Source organism: Danio rerio, chromosome 14, assembly GCF_049306965.1.
Source record: "Danio rerio strain Tuebingen ecotype United States chromosome 14, GRCz12tu, whole genome shotgun sequence".
NCBI classification, from domain to species: domain Eukaryota; kingdom Metazoa; phylum Chordata; class Actinopteri; order Cypriniformes; family Danionidae; genus Danio; species Danio rerio.
Window position 1 is genome coordinate 6,390,950 of NC_133189.1, and position 21,551 is coordinate 6,412,500.

Consider the following 21,551-nt stretch of genomic DNA (forward strand, 5'->3'; position numbering starts at 1 on the left):
CCAGCTAAGGCTGGTTTAAGCAGTTTTTTTTTTTCATTAGGGTTACTATGAAAAGGGATTTACAATAGATAAATATGTACAGGTTGCTATTAATAATCTGAGGCGTGCTGATAGATGAACATAATGCCAAATGTATATGTACTGTTTATATGTACAATTCAAGATGCATTAGGGTCAATTTTGTGAATTAAATTAAGTTGTGAGGAATTTAATCATTCAAACACCTATCTTGGCATTGAGGATGGTTTTGAAAAGAGAATTGACACATTTTCAGGTACATTACAGGAAAACATTTTATGTGTGATTGTCCTTTCACAAACGTGTTGATGAGCTTTAAACCTGTCGGATGTTTTTATTTCATTGTTGGTGCCATAAATTATGAGCTTGTAGTGGCCATAAGAAAGGCAAATGATAGGATTAAGCTGTTAAAATGGGTTAAGATCGGTTTGTACAAGTACGTTTTGAAAAATACCAGCGCAGCCCCTCCCTCTTCATCTCCAAAACGTTTTGATTTTTTCAGATAAGCCTTTTGAATGTCGAAGAGCCGTTATAACCGCCCTTCTAGCCAATGGCTGTTCAGCCTCTGTCTAGATGCCGTCGCATGTACGAACCAATCGGAACAATGAGCACGTGGAAGAGCCAATGAGAACGCAGTAGACGTCATACCACAACCAATGAGAAGCATTGAAATGTAGGTGATTTCTCCAGACTGAATAAGTAGGAGCACATCTCGAATTACGACCTCATTGTCGAGGGTTTTGAGTTTGACGGGGCTTTTGCAGTTACGTTTTGTGTTTTCGACCAAGCAAATAAGCAACAATGAGGGAGATCGTGCATTTACAGGCTGGACAGTGCGGCAACCAGATTGGTGCCAAGGTAGGAAATGAACAAATTTCATTTTTTATCGTAATCTTGTTAAGATTTAGATTTTTGCGGGAAAAGCTGACGCTAATCCTTGCTTGTTTTAGATCCACACTCGGGAAAATTTAAACTGGTTAATTAATGTTGTGTTTGACTTGACTGTTGTGTTAGTCGTCTTAATATTTATAATAAAAACATGTTTGACTAAACGATATTTGTCTGAATATGATCCTTAATCTCACCCGCAACAAGTTCTTAAACGAATAGCCTTTGAAGTCTATTCCTATCGAAGGAAAATGATTGGGTTACTACAAAAATGTCGATTATTGTAAGAAAGTCATCGTGGTTTGAATGAACTAATGGTGAAACAATGCGTTAGTTTTAGGGTGTTGGCCGCGCCTGACCGGCGTAGAGTCTGATTGGCAAGGGACTCGACTCATCTGAGCTTGTTTGGAAGAGCCGAGTCTCGTTCTACAATTGTTGTCACCAGACTGAAAGGCATCGCTGACTCATTTGAACGGTTTGCTCTCGCCAGTTCGTTTGAGTCGATTTGCTTGAACGAATCACGTGTCGTAATGTGGCCGGTTGTATCTGGTTCAGTGTGCATGGAAAAGTGCGGGAACGCTAATATCATGACGCATGTTTCCCCCTGGCCTCATACATGGACCAAATTCGACTCATGTCGAACTATTGAGCGATATCTTGGGTTAATATTCGAGACAAAAGTGGAACTGTGATTCGTGCGATTTTTCTCTTAGCTCGGGTGGCGTAAAATGGCCCCGGTGACTTGGCAATCTCCATTTTACAAGTGTGGAGCCCACATAACGGGAAGCGCTGGTCATTAAATGTTGGATTAACATTTTTTTTTTACAGAATCTATCACCTTAATTTCTAGATTCGGTTTTCTTTGTGGGTCTTAAGCATTAACATGCATTTATGTTCCTCTTGAATCCATCTTATTTCAGTTCTGGGAAGTCATTAGTGACGAGCATGGAATTGACCCAACAGGCAGTTACCATGGCGACAGTGACCTTCAGCTGGACCGAATTAATGTTTATTATAATGAAGCCACAGGTGAGAGTCTAATTACTTTACTAATATTTTTCCTTTTTTTTATTTTTTTATTTATTTAATTTTTATGTATTTTTTTTATTAAATCTTTATTGTGAACCCTGAAATTCTGGAATTTGTATTTTTTCTTTAGGTGGAAAGTATGTTCCACGTGCCGTGCTGGTGGATTTGGAGCCTGGTACAATGGACTCCGTGAGGTCTGGTCCATTTGGTCAGATCTTCAGACCAGACAACTTTGTGTTCGGTATTTACCTTAATTTTTCACTCTTGTCCTCATTCAGAATCAAGGGTTTTCCCTGCTTAAAGAATTGAGGTTTTCCAATGCCATTAAATTTTGTGCCATCTCTGCCTATTAACAAACGGTCACGCCTACTGACAGACCCCAAGTTATGCTCCTGCACTGGTCGTGTGTTTTAACTATATTCAGTAGTAGCCTTTTTAAAGCCTTTTTTTTTTTTTTTTGTAAGATTACAGTGTTTTAGCTAGCAAATTTATAACTTGTTAACCCAAGGAAAAACCCTTAGTAAAAACCCTTGTTTGTGCTTTGAGGTAAACCAAAGTAGTTAACAGTCGAAGAGAATCTTACATTTTTATTTTTGTACATTTTTCAAAATTGTACTAGGACTAGAATGGGTGTTGAATAATTTTAGGACCAATTTGGTGAGCGGTTATGATCCACTTCAAATGTTGACCGCTATAGAACATCTGATTTGAATACAATGGATCCTGCAGTTGCTCCAAACAAAATTTGAATGGCAGATTGTGACCTGATATAGATCTACAGCAATGATCACATTAAAACCATATTAACTGGATTTTTTTTATTTTTTCATATGAAGTTTTGGCAGTCTATTCATATTAAAACGATCTCTTAGAGACACTTTAGGATATTTTAGATGAGAAAATACCAATATTTAAAAATTAAATCCACATTTGATTAAATTATCCTAATTTAAAACAGATGGAAAATTATTTATTTTTAACGGTTGCATTCTCAAAACAAAAAAAACGTACAAAATCAATAATCTATCAAACCGTCTATAGAACAATACGTGTAATATTTTACACTAATTCCTATCCAGAGAAACAACACCAGGGGCGTAGCAACTGCAAGGGAACGGTGGAAACGTCCCCCTCACTTTTACAGACCGGCCATTTAGAAACCGATTATTTTAAGAATGTAAACTTTTGGATTTCATACAGCTGCACCCCCTGTATATCCTATTTGCATGTATTAACTGAACTCCTGAATTTCTTATAGGCCAGAGTGGTGCTGGAAACAACTGGGCCAAGGGCCACTACACTGAAGGAGCTGAGCTGGTTGATTCCGTTCTGGATGTGGTCCGAAAAGAGGCTGAGAGCTGCGACTGTCTGCAGGGCTTCCAACTCACTCACTCACTGGGTGGAGGTACAGGGTCTGGTATGGGCACCCTCCTCATTAGCAAAATCCGCGAGGAGTATCCCGACCGCATCATGAACACCTTCAGCGTGGTGCCCTCTCCTAAAGTCTCGGACACTGTGGTCGAGCCCTACAACGCCACACTGTCCGTCCATCAGCTAGTAGAGAACACAGACGAGACCTATTGTATTGATAACGAGGCCCTGTACGATATCTGCTTCCGCACACTCAAACTCACAACCCCCACATACGGAGACCTCAACCATCTCGTCTCCGCCACAATGAGCGGTGTGACCACTTGCTTGAGGTTTCCAGGCCAGTTGAACGCTGATCTCCGTAAATTGGCGGTCAACATGGTGCCCTTCCCCCGACTGCACTTCTTCATGCCTGGCTTCGCGCCTCTGACTAGCAGGGGAAGCCAGCAGTATCGTGCACTTACCGTTCCCGAACTCACCCAGCAGATGTTCGATGCCAAAAACATGATGGCTGCCTGCGACCCACGTCACGGCCGTTATCTGACGGTCGCCGCCGTCTTCCGTGGTCGCATGTCCATGAAGGAGGTGGACGAGCAGATGCTCAACGTCCAGAACAAGAACAGCAGCTACTTCGTTGAATGGATCCCAAACAACGTCAAGACCGCCGTCTGCGACATTCCACCACGAGGCCTCAAGATGGCCGCCACCTTCATCGGCAACAGCACCGCCATCCAGGAGCTCTTCAAGCGCATCTCAGAGCAGTTCACGGCTATGTTCAGGCGCAAGGCTTTCCTGCATTGGTACACCGGAGAGGGCATGGATGAGATGGAGTTCACAGAGGCCGAGAGCAACATGAACGACCTGGTGTCCGAGTACCAGCAGTACCAGGACGCCACCGCTGAAGAGGAAGGGGAGTTTGAGGAGGAGGGAGAGGAGGAGCTCGCTTAAATTAACCAGTCTGTTCCATCTTGTGTTTTCCCTTTCAAATCTTGTCACCTTATGTATTTTTTTTTTTTTTCGTACTGCATATCCTGTCACTTAAAACCTTCAGTTGTTCCTTTTCATGTTAATAAAAGAAACATAAGAACTTAACTGCTTTACTAGTCTTTATTTTGAGTACAAGTCAAATGCAGGATTCTTAAGGGTTAATCTAGGATACAAGGTGTGGTAAGGGCTTTTTATTTTTTTTCCCTAAATGGGTTAATTATTAATGTTAATTTCTAGAGTTTGTGTATATGCGTGTAGTGTGGTTTTTTTTTTTTTTTTTTTTTTTTTCATTAGACTGCGCCAAACATTTTTTTATTATTATTATTTGTCCTAACTTTACTCATCAATTATGCACGTAGTATCTAATGTAGTTATGTGAATGTGAACCTCAATATTATGCAATTAAGTGCTGGAAAGTTTGAAAAGAGCTTGACTTAAATGAATTCAGCTCTGTTACGCATACTCGAATGAGTCGTTTAAATGGACAATTGTTTTTACTAAACAGCCTAGAGAATGCAGTTGAAGTCATGTGGTTGTGAAATGCACCCAGGCAACTTCCTAAATCATACTTCTCTATACTTGGGTGGAAAAACAACATGATGGCAATCTCAAGGGCATAGTTCACCCAACAATGAATGTTGTCACTTACTGTTAACTTTCTCCATACAAGTTAATTTCTGTTCAGTGTAAAATAAAGGAGAACGAGTACCTGTCACTATCGACTACTATATTAGGTTTTTCTGACTGGAAGTCAAATGCAGGTTTTCAAACTGGTTTAAAACCAGTAAAGGGTGAGTGATTTATTTTAGTTTTATAGTGATTTTTTTTATTTTTTGTTAATGCAAGAATGATACCTACAGAACAATGCCAGACATACACAAAAATGAAGTGTGTATATATAAAAAAAATTAAATACAATCCTGCATACTTTACATTTTGAAAATGCATCATTTTGTGTGTTTATTCAGCCAAATCACTGACATTTATGAATTTGGCAACAGTTAAAATAATGGAATATTTTAAGAAATTTAGAAGTGTTGATCAGGACCGAGGTTGATGAACAGATTTATGCAAGACGTTTATCTGATGCATTTTTACAGCAGTTTACTTTTGTGGTTTCTGTCATCCCGGACATAACAAAATGGTAGTAAATTTGCCCAGTGTTGTTTTTTTTTTCTAAAAATAAGATGTCTTCAAAAATAAATCTGCCAGCTGAAAACCAGACTGGTGTGGCCAAATGTCCCTAACAGCACACAAGGGTTAAACTTTAAAAGAGAGACTACATTTTCACAAATGTTTTCATCTTTCTTTATTTTAGATTATAAAGTAGGCTGTAAAAAGCATTTATATATTTTTTTTTATTAAAGTGCAGGTTTGTATATTTTACAAACATGATTGAAGGACATTCCAGAAATATACAAATGTACACATAAAATAGACATCAATCATTCATGGGCATCAACATGCACATATATTGAAGATTTTTTGCATTAGAAATTACAGCCTGTAAACACTCAAAAAAACTTTCTTGATGTGTCTTAAAATCCACTGGTGTTTCAGACTGAATGGTGTTCATGCTTCATACAAAAGAGAAGTGTTATAGCCACTATCTTCCTCTTTTCATTTGCATTGACACAAGCCACAATCACAGCTCTGTTCAGTCGGAAGTCCTCTGCTTGCGTGATCGTTTCTGATGATCTAATCTAAAAGTAAAGTCCGCATGACGCAGCATGTGATTGGCCCACGGTAGCAGTGGATTCAAATGAGAAAGAATAGCATTAAGTGATTAAAGTTGGTCTTTGTCCAGAGCCACGCTGTTGTTGCGGTTCCCTGGGGTTTATACACGGAAATGTTATGAGATCTTGTTGTTGAGCTGCCCGGGATAATGTTCAAACTCTTTCTCGGCCTCCTCACTGAAAGAATCACCTAAACAAAACGTAAATAACACGAGTTAAATGGTAAATTGATGACAAAAACTGAAGGGTTTGTGTACATAATGATAATGTAGTAAATCAGACATGTTTTTTTTTTTTCTCTCCATATATGGTTCCACAAAAATGACTGCATTCTACATGTACAGTTGAAGTCAGAATTATTAGCCCCCCTTTGAATTTTATTTTACTTTTTAAATATTTCCCAAATGATGTTTAACAGATTCAGGAAATTTTCACAGTATGTCAGATAATATTTTTTTCTTCTGGAGAAAGCCTGATTTGGTTTATTTCAGCTAGAATAAAAGCCATTTTAAATTTTTTAAAAATCATTTTAAGTACAAAATCATTAGCCCCTTTAAGCTATATATTTTTTTCGATAGTCGAATTTTCAATACAGAACAAACCATCGTTATACAATAACTTGCCTAATTACCCTAACCTGCCTAGTTAACCTAATTAACCTAGTTAAGCTTTTAAATGTCACTTTAAGCTGTATAGAAGTGTCTAGTATTTTACTAATATCTAGTAAAATACTATTTACTGTCGTCATGGCAAAAAAAATATTTTTAATTTCTAATCAGTTATTAGAAATGAGTTATTAACACTTATGTTTAGAAATGTGATGAATAAATCTCTCCGTTAAACAGAAATAAACAAATAAACGAGGGCTTATAATTCAGGGGGGCTAACAGTTCTGACTTCAACTGTATGTAGTTGCCAATGTCACGTGGAAACTTACAAATTGCCACTATTATAAGCTACTTATTACCTGCCTATTACTAAGATATTGGCAGTTTATTAGCACTTATAAAGTATGATCTTATTCTACATCATTAACCTACCCTACTGATACTGAAACTACTGCTACCTTATTGACTATTAATCCACTTGTTAAGACTGATGTCACACGAAGCAGCTTTCTGGTCCAAGCGCTCTATGAAACTGTACTGGAAAGCTCAACAAATGGTAATAAAGGTTTGCAAAACACTATAATACTTTTAAAAATCATGATCGCAATATACACTCACTGGCCGCTTTATTAAGTACACCTTACTAGTACCGGGTTGGACCACCTTTTGCCTTCAGAACTGCCTTAATCCTTCATGGCATAGATTCAACAAGGTACTGGAAATATTCCTCAGAGATTTTGGTTCATATTGACATGAGAGCAACACTCAGTTGCTGCACATTTGACGGCTGCACATCCATGATGCAAATCTTCCGTTTCACCACATCCCAGAGGTGCTCTATTGGTTTGTGATCTGGTGACTGTGGAGGCCATTTGAGTACAGTGAACTCATTTTCATGTTCAAGAAACCAGTCTGAGATAATTCACACTCCGACATGATGCGCTATCCCATGCTTTCATGTTGTTGATGCCAATTTCTGACCCTGTCATATGAGTGTCGCAGCAGACATCGAGACTCATCAGACCAGGCAACGTTTTTCCAGTCTTCTATTGTCCAATTTTAGTGAGCCTGTGCAAATTGTAGCCTGTTTCCTGTCCTTAGCTGACATGAGTGGCACCTGGTGTGGTCTTCTGCTGCTGTAGCACATCTGCCTCAAGGTTTCACATTGTGCATTCAGAGATGGTCTTCTGCATACCTTGGATGTAACGAGTGCTTATTTGAGCTACTAAACCAGCTAGAACCAGTCTGGCCGATCTCCTCTGACATTATCAAGGCAGTTGCACCAACAGAACTGCCGCTCGCTGAATATTTACTCTTTTTCAGACCATTCTCTGTAAACCCCTGGAGATGGTTGTGCATGAAAATCCCAGTAGATCAGCAGTTTCTGAAATCGACCAGCCTGTCTGACACCCACAAACATGCCTCGTTCAAAGTCACTTAAATCACCTCTCCCATTCTGATGCTCAGTTTGAACTGCAGCAGATCGTCTTGACCATGTCTACATGCATTGATTTGATTGTGAGTGATTAAAAATTTGCATTTACAAGCAGCGGTGCAATATTGATGCTGAAACGATATATTGTGCAGCCCATGTGGGTTGTTGGTATAACATTGCTTTTTCAGTCACACATGACAAAAGTGTAAAATGTAGTTAAACATTTATCTGTCTTTAATGAACTTCTTGTTTAAAAAAAATCTGCTGTTATTACATTTTTGAGCCAAATCTTGGTGTGAAATTACAAATAATAATAATAATAAAAAGTTACAGCTCTTTTAAATTAAAAAGAAATGAGCAAAACTCGTAATAAATACCAGAGGCATAATTTTCCAAGTGGCTATTTTACTATATAGCATTTTATTTTCTATATATCTCTAAAAGCATAAGATTTTGATATATTATTTTGTCACTAAAAGGCATGGTGTCTGACACTATATGCTAATTTTAAATCGGCCATTTCCATTGAAAACTTGTATTAGCATTACTTTTGTGTAAATGAACAGCCCAAATGCACTAAAAACTGTCGAATAAATGCCCCGTTAATTTAATGCTGTCCTCATCTAAAATATCTGAACAAGCAAGCATGTCATGATTAATAGAAACAGACAGGTCTAAAAGGACCCAGAGAACACCCCGTCTCACCGAGATGACATTTATGCAACCAGACACGATGGCCGTCGTATTTGCAGTTGCACCGCATGGCGTTGTTGGTGAAGTCGCTCTCAGCGACCTCAAAGTTGGGATTTATTATGACCTGAGAGAGGAAGAGAACACTAATTATAATCAAACTTGATCAGAACATGAGTAAAGCGTGGCTTTAAGTAAACATGACAATGTCTTTTTGTTTGTTAATCGTAATCCGGGTGGGGTTTTTTTCTGAGTAAAACCCTTCCTTCCACCTCCTACTGTGTGTACTTAAGGTTTATTACATCATTAATCAAACCAAATCCTATTAGTATCCTAACTCTTGCATGCCTGGACGTGATGGTGAGTGCTGTGAAACACTCCACCACTAGAGGACAGAAGTGAGACAGCTGTTTGACTGGTGAAAAGCCCAGACAATGGGGTCCTACGGGACCAAAGCCTGCTCATGTAACAGTCTTTGCTGCTAGTGTGCTATCTAGATGATGAAAATATAGCTGAATAAATATAGCTACCTGCAGAATGTAGTTTCCTGGCGAAACGTCCGTGATGTCAATCCACTGGCAGTCAATATCATGTCTGTACAAGTCCCAGCAGCCCACTGTGATGCCCTGCTCTCCGAAGTTAGCACATTCGTAGCGCTTTGAAACACCTGCAGAGAGGAAAGTAACACCTCAGTGTATTTTTGGAGAAACGAGCCATCATTCCAGCAAAATAACAACCTCTAACTAGCCTAGGGGTCATTCACACAGAAAGTGTTTTTGCATCACACACGCTGCCTTTCCCATGTTTTGTATGTAAATGTGCTTTTTTCAGTTTCATGCATGACATAAAAAAACACTGCTCTCAATTTTAAAGTCAGAGTGAAATCAAAGATATTTATTTTGCTAGTGCACATTTTTTTTAGGCGAACAATGAATCCATGTTAATCCACTGGAATAAAACAGTTTTTGTAAACTTTATTCAAAGTCTGAACATTTGCTTCTGCATATGGAGTGGAGTTGTTTGCCAACAGCTCGAGGGGTCTGATTTAAAACATTTTGTGTAGAAACCTTTCTAAAAGTGAACGTACACCAGAATACATTTGAATTATTCATCGATGACTATGGCTCATAATGATTTAAAGGGCACCTATGGTGAAAAATCTACTTTTCAAGCTGTTTGGACAGACAGGTGTGTAGGTATAGTGTATAGACATCATATTGGAGTGATATAAACACACCCAGTCCTTTTTTTTTTCAATTTAACAACATAAAAATGGTGGACCAATTGGAGCGGATTTCAAAGCGACCGCAACTTGATGAAGGAGTGCGGTCCCCTTGCCCACCAATATTGATTGACCTGCACGCATCACCATATCCTCAGTTTGTTGTTTCACGTCCGCCATTTTCAGCGTGTGTCAAAGCGATATCACTAAAGGAACACCCTTGCTCAATTTTTAGAAGTACGGCTCATTGGGCTCAACATAAGATCAATATTCTCCACATGATCACTCTAATCGGAATTATTGTTTGTAACTTTAGATAGGTTTGCAAACGTGTACTTTTCATTGCATCTACCTTAAACTTCATCCGTTTGCATTTCTCGCGGTCACAGAAGCTCCCTGTGATCTTCACTAGGTGCAGCTGGAAAGTGCGAGCGTGTTGCCTCACGTACATGTCTCTCCATTGGAAAAAATAACAAACTTGCCTGCAGGTTGCACACCAGAAGCACCATGCATTTTAGAATTCTAAACATAGGTTTCTATCAGGGTACACACAACTGCGCTTCAAGTTTGCGGCTGTCCGCGGTCCTCAGCCACGATTCGGGACACTTCATGCCACACGCCACAGAGCGCCATCTGATCTGAGTTTCATATTAAATAACATCCGAATGTGCGTGCCTGGTGTGCCGTGTCACGGCTCCGAGTGGCGCATCCGGTGCCTCAGTCAAAGTTAATTCAGTGTGTGTGGTTATTAGTCTCGGTGTACAAGCTCGGCACTTTAAACTAGCACACAGTTGGCTATAAAACTAAACAAAGACACAAATGATTGTGTACTCTGCTTGGTCTGTGTACGACTCGCACATGTACGGCTGAATGCTGATCCTCTCACTCATGTTGCTTCTCTCTGTCTGCCTGTCTGTTGCCAAACACAGAGCGGGGGAGTTCTTGGCTCCGCCCCCTTGTTACGTTGGGCGGGAAGTCGAAACTAATTTTCATGTGAAGCAACACACCCCTAAAGCAGTGAGCTGTGTACACACCCCCAACATGACACATTATAACACATGATAATAAAATAATCTGAACTGTGTTTTGAACTGAACCTAAACTGGCACACTCAGGAAAACCTTAATATTAATATGAAATCATAAAAAAGTGGTAAACTATGTGCCCTTTAATGTGGTTCAATTAAGTAACTATTTAAGTTAAATATGTTTATTCAGAGTTTACCTACAGCTGCACACATTCTCCCCAATGTTGCCAACTTAAAACAACATATATATAAAAAAAGGAAAGTGACAAGCGAAAAATCTAGCGACTTTTTTGGTGTAGCTAACGAGATTTTCTGAGACTCTAGAACTAGAGATCTGCGCGGGACTGAAATTTGAATCCTGCTCCCGCCAGGTTTTATAGCGCTCCGTCCAGTGGTGTAAAATAACTAAATACAAATACTCAAATTACTGTATTTGTGTAGTTTTTCTCAGGAATTGTAATTTATTGCGTAGTTTTATAAATGTGTACTTTTACTTTCCCTTGTCCATTTTTAGTGCAGTGTTATTGCACGCTCTCTCTCTCTCTCTCTCTCTCTCAGGAGCACTATAATTTTAGACCGCCCGTTCCCGTTCAAATTGCACCAGAGTTCCAAACTACTACCGTGTTTTATTCAGCTATTTCGGGGAATGCAGACCTCTAGATTGAACTGTAGCGTCTCTGCTCTTATTAATGAGCTTCGGGTGATGCCGTCACCCCAAGTTTTTGAAGTTTTCTGAGTCTATGGCCCAATCCCTAGCCTATGCCCTTATTTTTGTATGCCTTAATTTATTGCAAAAATTCCTCAGAATACACCATCTAGAGATGCACAAATTAGTTTTTTTTTTGGCATTATTGATTTTTTTTTTTTTACAACGAACAAGCGTATGTGTTAATACATTAACAATGGCGTTTGTGTTTTACGGTCATGCTTTCTTTTATAAATAATAAACCCCGCCCCCACTAAATTTCTCTATGTTAATCCATAATAATAACTGTATAGTGGTCCCACAACATAGTTTCAAATCTGTCACTCGAATACCCTGGCAGAAGAGTCTAGTGGCTGGGAATATCCTGTTTTACAGTTAATGTTGTTTTCGTGTGTTTACATACAGTTGATGAATATGGTCAGGGTGTAAATGCACAGTACAGTTATGAGCTTATTGCCATACTATATCGTTATGATAACATGATACTGTTGTCTTCAGTGATTTCCTTCGGTATAGGGTAGTTATAGTAGTCCCTATGGACGCCTAGTAAGTAAACAACCACCTTCTGCATAATTGTACTCTAAAGGTCTGTATCGCTGATAGCAAAATGATGCATTATCTTTAGGAATAAAAGAGCTTTCAAGCAGGTAAATGTCTGAAAACTAAATTGTGATTAAGGACTATCATAAGGAATCGTCAATAATAAAATAACATTTCTATGATGAGATCAAAGAATCATTGTGCAGATACATTCTGCATTTGTGTGACCTCTGACCTCTGTCTTACCCTCATGGCACTCTGTGTCCTCCAGACAGAAGCTCGCTTTATGTCCGTCTGCCACTTTGGTCCCGTTTAGAGACAGCAGGTCATAATAGGTGAAGATATCCATACTATGATAGTGCCTGGAGAACATAAACACATGGAGAAGCCATCATATATCTTTCAAATATTACTGAAAATCATTATTAAAAGTGTACCAATGTGTGCGCAATAACTGACTTTAGGCTATCCTGGATAGTAGAGCGTACAAAACTGTCATATTCATAGACAAAAAGAGATTTAAATGGCCTTGGAGAGCAGATGCACTGCTGTAGGCCTGTATGAGGCAACTGAAGCTGCAGTGTAAACACCAGGCTCTCAGACGCTGGCCACAGTCCCAAAGCCAGGTTTCCTCATCATTGAAACCTGAGGTCTGCTAGCAGTGTAAACACAGACTGCCACAAAGAGTTAATGGAGACCATTCAGAAGCGACTCGTATTGATAAATCAACTGAAAAATGCACGGCCTAAAAATACATTTCAAAAAATTGTTTCTTAAGTGCTATATCTTCTATATTGTACACTACCTTGTTATCTATCCAAGTTTTAGGAACAACAAATAATAACTTGACTTCTAGTTGATCATTTGGTGTCAGAAGTGGCTTATATGAAAGGCAAAGGCCTCTAGATTACACTTATTTTACCTAAATAAAATATGATCATGCCTTGATTTGTAATCATTAAATTAGGACAGTAAGGTTTGACTTTGCTTAGACAAAAGTATTGTCACTTTACAGAAATAATGTACAGTATGGAATATAAAGTCATGCTGCAGTGGAAAAAGAATGAATATTGTGTCTGACTCCATCATGAGCTTGGACGACTGCATCCATACATCTCTGCAATGACTCAAATCACTGATTAATAAAGTCATCTGAAAAGGCAAAGAAAGCGTTTTTGCAGGACTCCCAGAGTTCATCAGGATTCTTTGAATTCATCTTCAATGCCTCCTCCACCTTACCCCAGACATGCTCAATAATGTTCATATCTGGTGACTGGGCTGGCCAATCCTAGAGGACCTTGACCTTATTAGGATTATTCTTACAGCTGGGATTGACAACAAGGCTTAGTGTATATGCAACAGCAATAGTAAGAAGATACTTTTTAGTCATAGTTATTTGGTAGGTTTCTATCCTTTTTTTGACCTTTGTTCTTTTAAAAATCTTTATACTTTTTTGTGGATCTGCAATGTCAAATCAAACACAATTAATATATAAGTGTATAATACATAAACATATAAGTCTAAATATATTAATTTATAACAATTTTTAATAAACTTTTTGAACTGGTTTATTTAGTTTACCAATCATTTAACCTCAGAGGTCGAAAAATATAGAAAATTGTAAAAACATTTATTTACACCCATAGGTTCAGTTAACTGAAGTTTCAGATGCTAATTTCGAGAGGAGCACGTGATATGATTGAGCACGACTGGCTTCTCATCTGTAATCAGTAATAATCTAATCAGAGTGATCCAAGTTTACAATAAATGGATCATTTTCTCCCTACTGCTCTTTTTATTTTAGAAGAATCCCCCCTTCCACCCAATCTCCTCCTTTTCCTCCTTTTTCTAAGGAGGAGCTCTCGAGAACTACCTGATCTCGGATCTCCAGATATGCTTATTTGACCGGGTGGGAGCTTTGGGCTCAAATATCTCCGAGCTCAGGGTTCTCTCCTGGGACAGCATACCAAACCTGCTAAAAAACGCCAAGTATATCTAAGTGGAAACTCTTGAAATTACACAATGGGGAGTCAGTGATTATATTTCTCTATTTGGGTGAACTATCCTTTTGAGAAAAAAACTTAAAACTTAAAAGTGCTTATTTTAAAACGACGATTAAAGATAATTTGTGTATCAGATATTTGAATTATTGCTATTGACCTCATTTATTATTTTTTTAAATTATGGATATACACTGTAGAAAGTGGTTAGTTACTTTAAAAAAGTAAGTAAATTCATTTCTTCAAATTGTTAGTAAATCAATTGTAACTTGGAACGGTTAAGTTGACTTAACCTAATTTTTATTATTATGCACATAGCTCATTTACTTAATAATTTTAAGGCAAACACTTTACTCACCTTTATAAGTAAAGTGAACTAATCACTTTATAATCAATGGTTTTACTTTTTAAAGTCAGCTAATCGCTTTAAAATCAATGGGTTTTTCTCACCTATTTAAGTAAAGCAAACTAATTGCATTTAATTTATCGTAAATGATTATTGATCATCATATTCAACAGACCTCGAATAAGTATTAATCATGATATTTTACATTATATAGAGCAAATTTGACTGTGTTTTATGAGCTTTGACCATGGTCTGGTGCTTATAAGAGTCAATATTTTACTAATGCCGATTTCAGCCTGCATAAATTTAGCCCCATTTTTGACTCGCCGCCAGGTTTTAAGAAATCGCCGACAAATGCCTGAAATTAAAGGCAAATCGGTGCTTGTTACCGTGAGTAACTATCAAAGACCCAATCTGAGAGTATCGCTGATGAGTGCCGACACCAGATATTTGGCATGCTAAATTTCCGAAGCTGTCGGCGATTCAAATAATTTAATCATTCATTTTATTGTCGCCTTAGTCCCTTTATTAATCCAGCGGAATGAACCGGCAACTTATCCAGCAAGTTTTTATGCAGCGGATGCCCTTCCAGCCGCAACCCATCACTGGGAAACATCTACACACACATTCACACACACACTCATACACTATGGACAATTTAGCCTACCCAATTCACCTGTACCGCATGTCTTTGGACTGTGGGGGAAACCGAAGCACCCGGAGGAAACCCGCGTGAATGCAGGAAGAAAATGCAAACTCCACACAGAAACGCCAACTGAGCCGAGGCTTGACCCAGCGACCTTCTTGCTGTGAGGCGACAGCACTACCTACTGCGCCACTGCTTCGCCCTGATTCAATCATGCCGTGTGAAATGTGTCCTGATTGAAAACAACATCGGCGATCACCTACAGCCAATGATAGAGCAGCATCCATTATTATGGGTATCTATGGGCCACCGGGAGGTTGAGAGAGATGTTAAAAGGACTTCTTTTCAGTCTATTTGGACCCAAGAAATGGAGGAAAAACTAGTGTACGTTTGGCAGGAGCACCCTTGTCTGTTTGACGTGTCATGTGAGCATTATTACAACCGGGTCGAAAAAAAAAGTTAAGGAGAACTTGATTACTCCCTTCAAAGCCAGGTGAGCAGAATAAGTACAGATTCTACCCCACCAAAGGCTTCTTTCTTATGATGTAGTTAATAACAAAAGGTATACCCTGCGTTGTTTCCATGTCACTTCTCGCATGTGTTTGGTTATGAGATGTAATTTACTGATAGAAACAAAGTTGTCTGTGATTCTTCCAATTGTAAAGTCATGCAGTGTGAAAGCCCCTGTCGCCAATCCATCTTGCAGTGTGAAAACATCTGTGACCAGACTACTTTGAAAATCTTGCAGTCTGAACTCAGCATAATTTACAGTTACATAGAAGACTGGCATGTCTTTAATGCGGAAAGCAAAGATTAAATCAGTTAAGTAGATTAAAAATGATTGTAATCGATACCTTGCAGGCATTAAAAAATAATTATTAAAGCACCAAGCCCATGCTCTTCAGATTACGACCATGACAAACAAAATCCACTGTGGGATTGATATAACCAGTCGTGGATCATGTCGGCACACGTGTGTTCTTCTAAAACCGAGACCGCCAGCTTGAACTTTCATTCACCCTGTGGGCTGTCCAGGGTCTGGAGGCTTCTTCTCTGGTTTGTACGAAGAAATTTATATCAGTTTATGACCTCTGGAATCAGACGTTCAGCCGACATGACCACTCTGTGTTAGTAAAGCCATATGGGTCCTTGGGGCCGCAGCTGGATCAGGATGGAGTCTGAGTGAAGCTGCCAGACTTTCGAAAGAAAAACACACTTGATTGATCTTCGCTCAAACCAAGCAAACCAATTCAAGCACTTTGAGCGAACCACGTTGCCATCAGTGAACATGAACATCGGTTTATGCGTTATTCAATCTGAGCTCAAGTTTTGATGCTGCATGCCCCGCTTCAGATTGAAACATTCTATGGAAATACATGAATGCTGAGCTAAAGCATTGCAACATACTCAAGTGCATACTTGACATGCATTCTTGGATTTCTGTACTATTAACAATCCTTAGTACTCAAACAAGTGCACAATTAAAGGGATAGTTCACCAAAAAATAAACATTCTGTTATCGTTCACTATTATAAAGGTTTTGATCTTTGTTCTTTTCAACATCAAGAGATATTTTGAAGAATGTTGGTGATCTATAACCATTCCATAGTATTTGTTTTTGCTACTTTTCAACATTGATGGTATCGATTTTTTGAGTGAACGGTCCAAATGAACTCATTCATTCGTTTTCTTTTGGCTTAGTGTCGTGAATTTCGACTTACAAATTATCAGACCGGAGGTTTTGAATATCAGAAAATAGACTTTATTCTCCATAATAAAGCCAAGAAAGAGCAGAGCAGACCCCAGAGCATTCTGAAGTCTCTCCTGGACACCTTCTGAAGTATCTGTGTTTGTTACAATTTTTATACAGGATTATTTGACACACCCCTAAGTCTCTTTTTAACTCTTGACCATTTTTGAATAGGTTTTTAGTCTAAGGGGTCCTGCTATTCTTGGCTCTCAGCCCACTAGTTCATGTCAACAGAGATGTTACAGGTCTATGTCAGCAAAGTATAGATGCAACTTATGCAAAGGAACTAAGTGTTTACATACATTGTTATGATAGGATAATAACTTGATAATATGTTACTCATTCCAACTTCTGACACATATACTTTCATACAAGTATTTAACATAAATAATCAGTGCTTTACATATTCAGTTATTCTACACAATCAGTCACTCAGCCTTCTCCTAGTGTTGCTCCTGTGCAGGAATACTCATCTTACACAGACATATCACTGTATTTTTAACACAGGCTGGCATGTTTGCTGCAAACACTACATACATTTTGTGAAGAGAAAATTAACTGCTTTACACTTAGAAAATACTTCATACAGAGAGAATAAAATCTTCTTTATTAGTCCCTTTATTTATCAGGGGTTGCCAGAGTAGAATTAACTGCCAACTATTCCAGCATTTGTTTTATGCAGTGGATACTCTTTTAGCTGCAACCCACTACCGGGAAACACTCACAAACACACTCATACACTATGGCCAATTAGTTTATTCACCTATAGTGCATGTGTTTGGAATGTGAGGGAAACAGGAGCACCCAGAGGAAACCCATGGGAATATGGGGAGAACATGCAAACTCCACACGGTAAAGTCAACTGACCCAGCTGGGACTGAAACCAGCGACCTTCTTGCTGTGAGGTGTTAGTGCTGACCACTGAGCCATGTCCAGATTAACTAATTTGGTTTTTAGTGTAAAACAAACATGAAAAGTCTAATATTAGTTACGCTCTTGTATTTCCAATCATCTTACACCTTCGTTCATCTTCAAAACTTAAATTAGGATATGTTGGATGAAATCTGAGAGCTCTCTCATCCTCCATATAATGACCCAGAGACAGTCGAAGTCCAGAAAAGGAACCAAAAACGGTTCAGTTGTAATCATTTGAAGCTCCAAGAACACTTTAGTGCTCCAACAAAATCATTTGTGTTTTGTCACTCAAAGGTGTTCTTGGAGCTTCATATTATTACAGTTGAACTGCTGAAATCACATGGAATGTTTTGACAGTGTGTTTGGTTCCTTTCTGGACATTGGATGTCACTGGACTATTGCTGTCTATGATCAGAGAGCTGTTGGATTTCATCCAAAATATCTTCATGTGTCTTGAAGATGACCAAAAGTCTCAGAGGATTAAAAGTACACTTAAGGCAGTACCTCATATCTTAAATAGGGAAAGATCCTTAATATAATTAGGACCACAGGTAGTTTTCTACTGCTGCCTAAACTGCATCTCCATTAAATGATGAACATTGGAACAAGATTTCTTCCTAATTGTCGCATTTAGCTTGCTTAGGTAGGGTCAGTAGAGCTTCCCTATAGTTAAACTTGATAGCTGCATTTCTTTGAAACAACTTTGTATATTAGACTCGATAGAACAAATTACATTCTACCTCAATACTTTTGAGGTACTTTTTTTTGTGGTAAAATACTTTTGAATCTGTGAGGTAGACATCACACACGGTAATAAGACTTTAGGCTAATGACACTGATGTTTGGGCTGTGATGCCAGCTGTCCATGAGAAATCTGGCAAACTTTACAATCTCATGTTACTGTGGTTTTCTGCATAGAAAGTTTACATATTTGCATGTTAAATTGTAAAAAAAAAAAAAAAAAAATCAAAATTTTTGATAGTTCTCTGCTTACTTTAAGCGTGTAAACTAGGGGTGTCCTGGAGGGCCGGTGTCCTGCAGATTTTAGCTTAAACTTGCCTCAACACACCAGCAAGGATGTTTCTAAAAGGCCTAGTAAGAGCTTGATTAGCTAGCCCAGATGTGTCTGATTGGAGTTGAAACTACACTTTGCAGGACACCGGCCCTCCATGACCGAGTTTGGGCACCCCTGATGTAAACGCACACAGAAGGGTCTCAGGTATTACCTATGACATTCATGCCACACCCAGGAATGGCGGCCGAGTCGTGGCCGGAAGTCAGCCTTGCCGATGTTGTGTATCTCGGAGGAGAAGCGTAGCAGGCGCCGATGGCCATATGGCCAGCTGGCTTGAGCAGCTGATTTGGCGAGGCAGTTTTCCTCTGCTGCACAGTACAGCAAGTGAAGGGGTCGGTCCTCAATGTAGACAGTCTGCTCCACCAATGGAGCATTCAGCACTAGATCCGAAGCCACTATAGGTTGTGAAAGAAAGAGACCACAATGACATCCAAATAGAACAGTGTGTACGTTTACATGGACACAGTTTTTTAAGAAGATTAAGACAGTACTCTGTATCATGTAAACTGTGATTTTAGATTAGCTTAATCAAACTAAAGTTATAATCGAACTAAACAGAAAACAAATTAAGGGTGCTTTCACATCGGTGGTTCTGTTCATTTGGTAGACCAAGGGCAACAAATGAAACACTGCAGTACTTTTCTGCCGTTTTTGGGTCCTTTTCACACCACACTGATTGCTTTGGTCCAAACCAGTTGAAAAAAAACTAATAAAATGCAGCCATGTGACAAAAGTTGGTGGAATGAACTCCCTAACTGCATTAGAACAGCAGAGTCACTCGCTATTTTCAAGAAACGACTAAAAACTCAACTATTTAGTCTCCACTTCACGTCCTAATCTGCAATTGCCTCTCTGAATATCACACTAACTGAACCCAAAAAAAAAAAAAAAAAATTAATACTACTAATACTTTCCTTCTTAGACTTTACAGACCTGAAACTTGCCTATAGCGCTTATTCATTGTTGCTCTTATAGTTGTGTAAATTGCTTCCTTGTCCTCATTTGTTAGTCGCTTTGGATAAAAGGATAATGGAGGCTTTCAGCGGTGCTTCAGACTGAGCCCAGCCCAGTTTGATGAACTCTTTTTTAACAATAGGTGTACATCACAATCACGCCCCCACAAGAGCAAGCTCCTGATTGGTTAACGCGGCGCGAATGTCCACTGAAGTTTAGACTTTCGAACTCCAGCAATTCGCGCGAAACACGTGTCAAGCGTGCAAAACGCTCAATCCGCGCCGCACAGTTCGTGTCATTTGCGTGTAACGCGCCGCAGGTTGTCTATTCGCACGTTTGCATTGACTTAACATGTAAATCACTCACGCTTGACGCGCGTTCTGAGTCTGGTGTGAATGCAGCATGAGACTATGCCCTCATCCAGCACCTCTGAGTTTGTTGTGGGGGCACAAATTAAAAGATAGTGAATGAAATGGCGGCCTTTTGCTTGAGAGTTTGTATCCACCTTCATCTGTTGGCATGCATAGTGTGAGAAATTACCTGCAGTTGAACTTTAATTTACAAAATTAAAAAAGAACTTTTGCGTGAAACGCCAAAGGATACTATTGTTAAATAATGACGTAATGACGTTAATCGAACTATGCACACGTAAATGAAAGGAACATTCAAAAAGCAACTAATGTAAATAATTTAATCGTATCACTGTCATATTTAGATTAAGGTAAATAATTAGATTACTGATGTCTATAACGTAATCAGTGTTAGCTAATGCTATGCTTGATACCTATGCCAACAAACTTAAAAGACTTGCAAAGCACTCACTGTCCGAGCAAATGACGCCAGCGGAAAACTGCGCTCCAGCTCTTTTGCAGCTGACGACAGAATGATGCTGACAGTCGGTTAAGGTCATCTCATCTCCCTTACACTTGACTCCACTCATCACCATCTCCGTCACATTACTGCTGTCCCAGTACCATGTTTCCTTAACACAATGGCGAACTTGTTAGTAGATGAATTAATTTACTGAACATAAAGAAAGAAAGAAAGAAACACAAGAATATAAAGGTTGACATTTGATAATAAAATACCAAACGTAATGGTAAACGCTTATTTTGGTCGAACTCAAATTCAGTCACTCCATTGGTTGAGAGTAGGTGTTGTAAACAACGTTTACATTTCACAACTTAGAATAAATGGAAAGCCCCTTTCAGATGTAGACTCACTTCAAAAGTTTTTAAAAAACTAAATCTTTTGTTCGACTATATTTATTTGATCTAAATACAGTACAAAAAGTTAATAATGCAAAATATTTTAAATATAATTTAAAAATAATTTGAAATAACATATTATTATAACATAGGATTTAAAGACCAATTAAGAAGCAATACTTGATTATCCAATCCTATAGCGCCTTTCTTACTCACAGTAATAGCATGCAGGCAGTATTTGAGGCCTAACTGTCTGCATGCCACCATGGCTTCTCTTGTGGTCCAATTGTCGCTGCATATAGTTCCCCATCTGGAACTGATCTGAACCTCCAAGCGACCCTCGTGATCCGTCCTTCCCCCTACCATACGGATCTGCAGACAGATCCCCACTGCAAGGGCT

At 38.9% G+C, this 21,551-nt stretch overlaps 2 protein-coding genes across 10 annotated transcripts in view; one reads left to right on the forward strand and one right to left on the reverse strand.

Moving 5' to 3' along the window:
* The first annotated feature begins 708 nt into the window (after window positions 1–708).
* tubb4b (tubulin, beta 4B class IVb) lies at window positions 709–4,398 on the forward strand. Its single transcript, NM_198809.2, has 4 exons — window positions 709–876; window positions 1,827–1,935; window positions 2,066–2,176; window positions 3,194–4,398. Exons 1-4 carry the CDS (start codon window positions 820–822, stop codon window positions 4,252–4,254), a joined length of 1,338 nt encoding a protein of 445 aa, NP_942104.2. The 5' UTR covers window positions 709–819; the 3' UTR covers window positions 4,255–4,398.
* Window positions 4,399–5,577: 1,179 nt separating this feature from the next.
* Window positions 5,578–21,551, reverse strand: part of loxl3a (lysyl oxidase-like 3a) — a 50,926-nt gene continuing 34,952 nt past the window's right edge. For 6 of the 9 annotated variants that reach the window (XM_073921567.1, XM_073921565.1, XM_073921564.1 and 3 more), the window contains 6 exons: window positions 20,766–20,925; window positions 19,141–19,384; window positions 12,504–12,619; window positions 9,293–9,429; window positions 8,778–8,889; window positions 5,578–6,219 (listed from right to left, as the gene is read on the reverse strand). In XM_073921567.1, the coding sequence (XP_073777668.1) occupies window positions 6,146–6,219; window positions 8,778–8,889; window positions 9,293–9,429; window positions 12,504–12,619; window positions 19,141–19,384; window positions 20,766–20,925 (843 nt within the window). In that variant the 3' untranslated portion in view covers window positions 5,578–6,145. Of the gene's footprint in view, window positions 6,220–8,777; window positions 8,890–9,292; window positions 9,430–12,503; window positions 12,620–19,140; window positions 19,385–20,765; window positions 20,926–21,367; window positions 21,541–21,551 lie in introns of all 9 variants that reach the window. The other 3 variants (XM_073921570.1, XM_073921569.1, NM_001199870.1) reach the window with 3 other exon arrangements.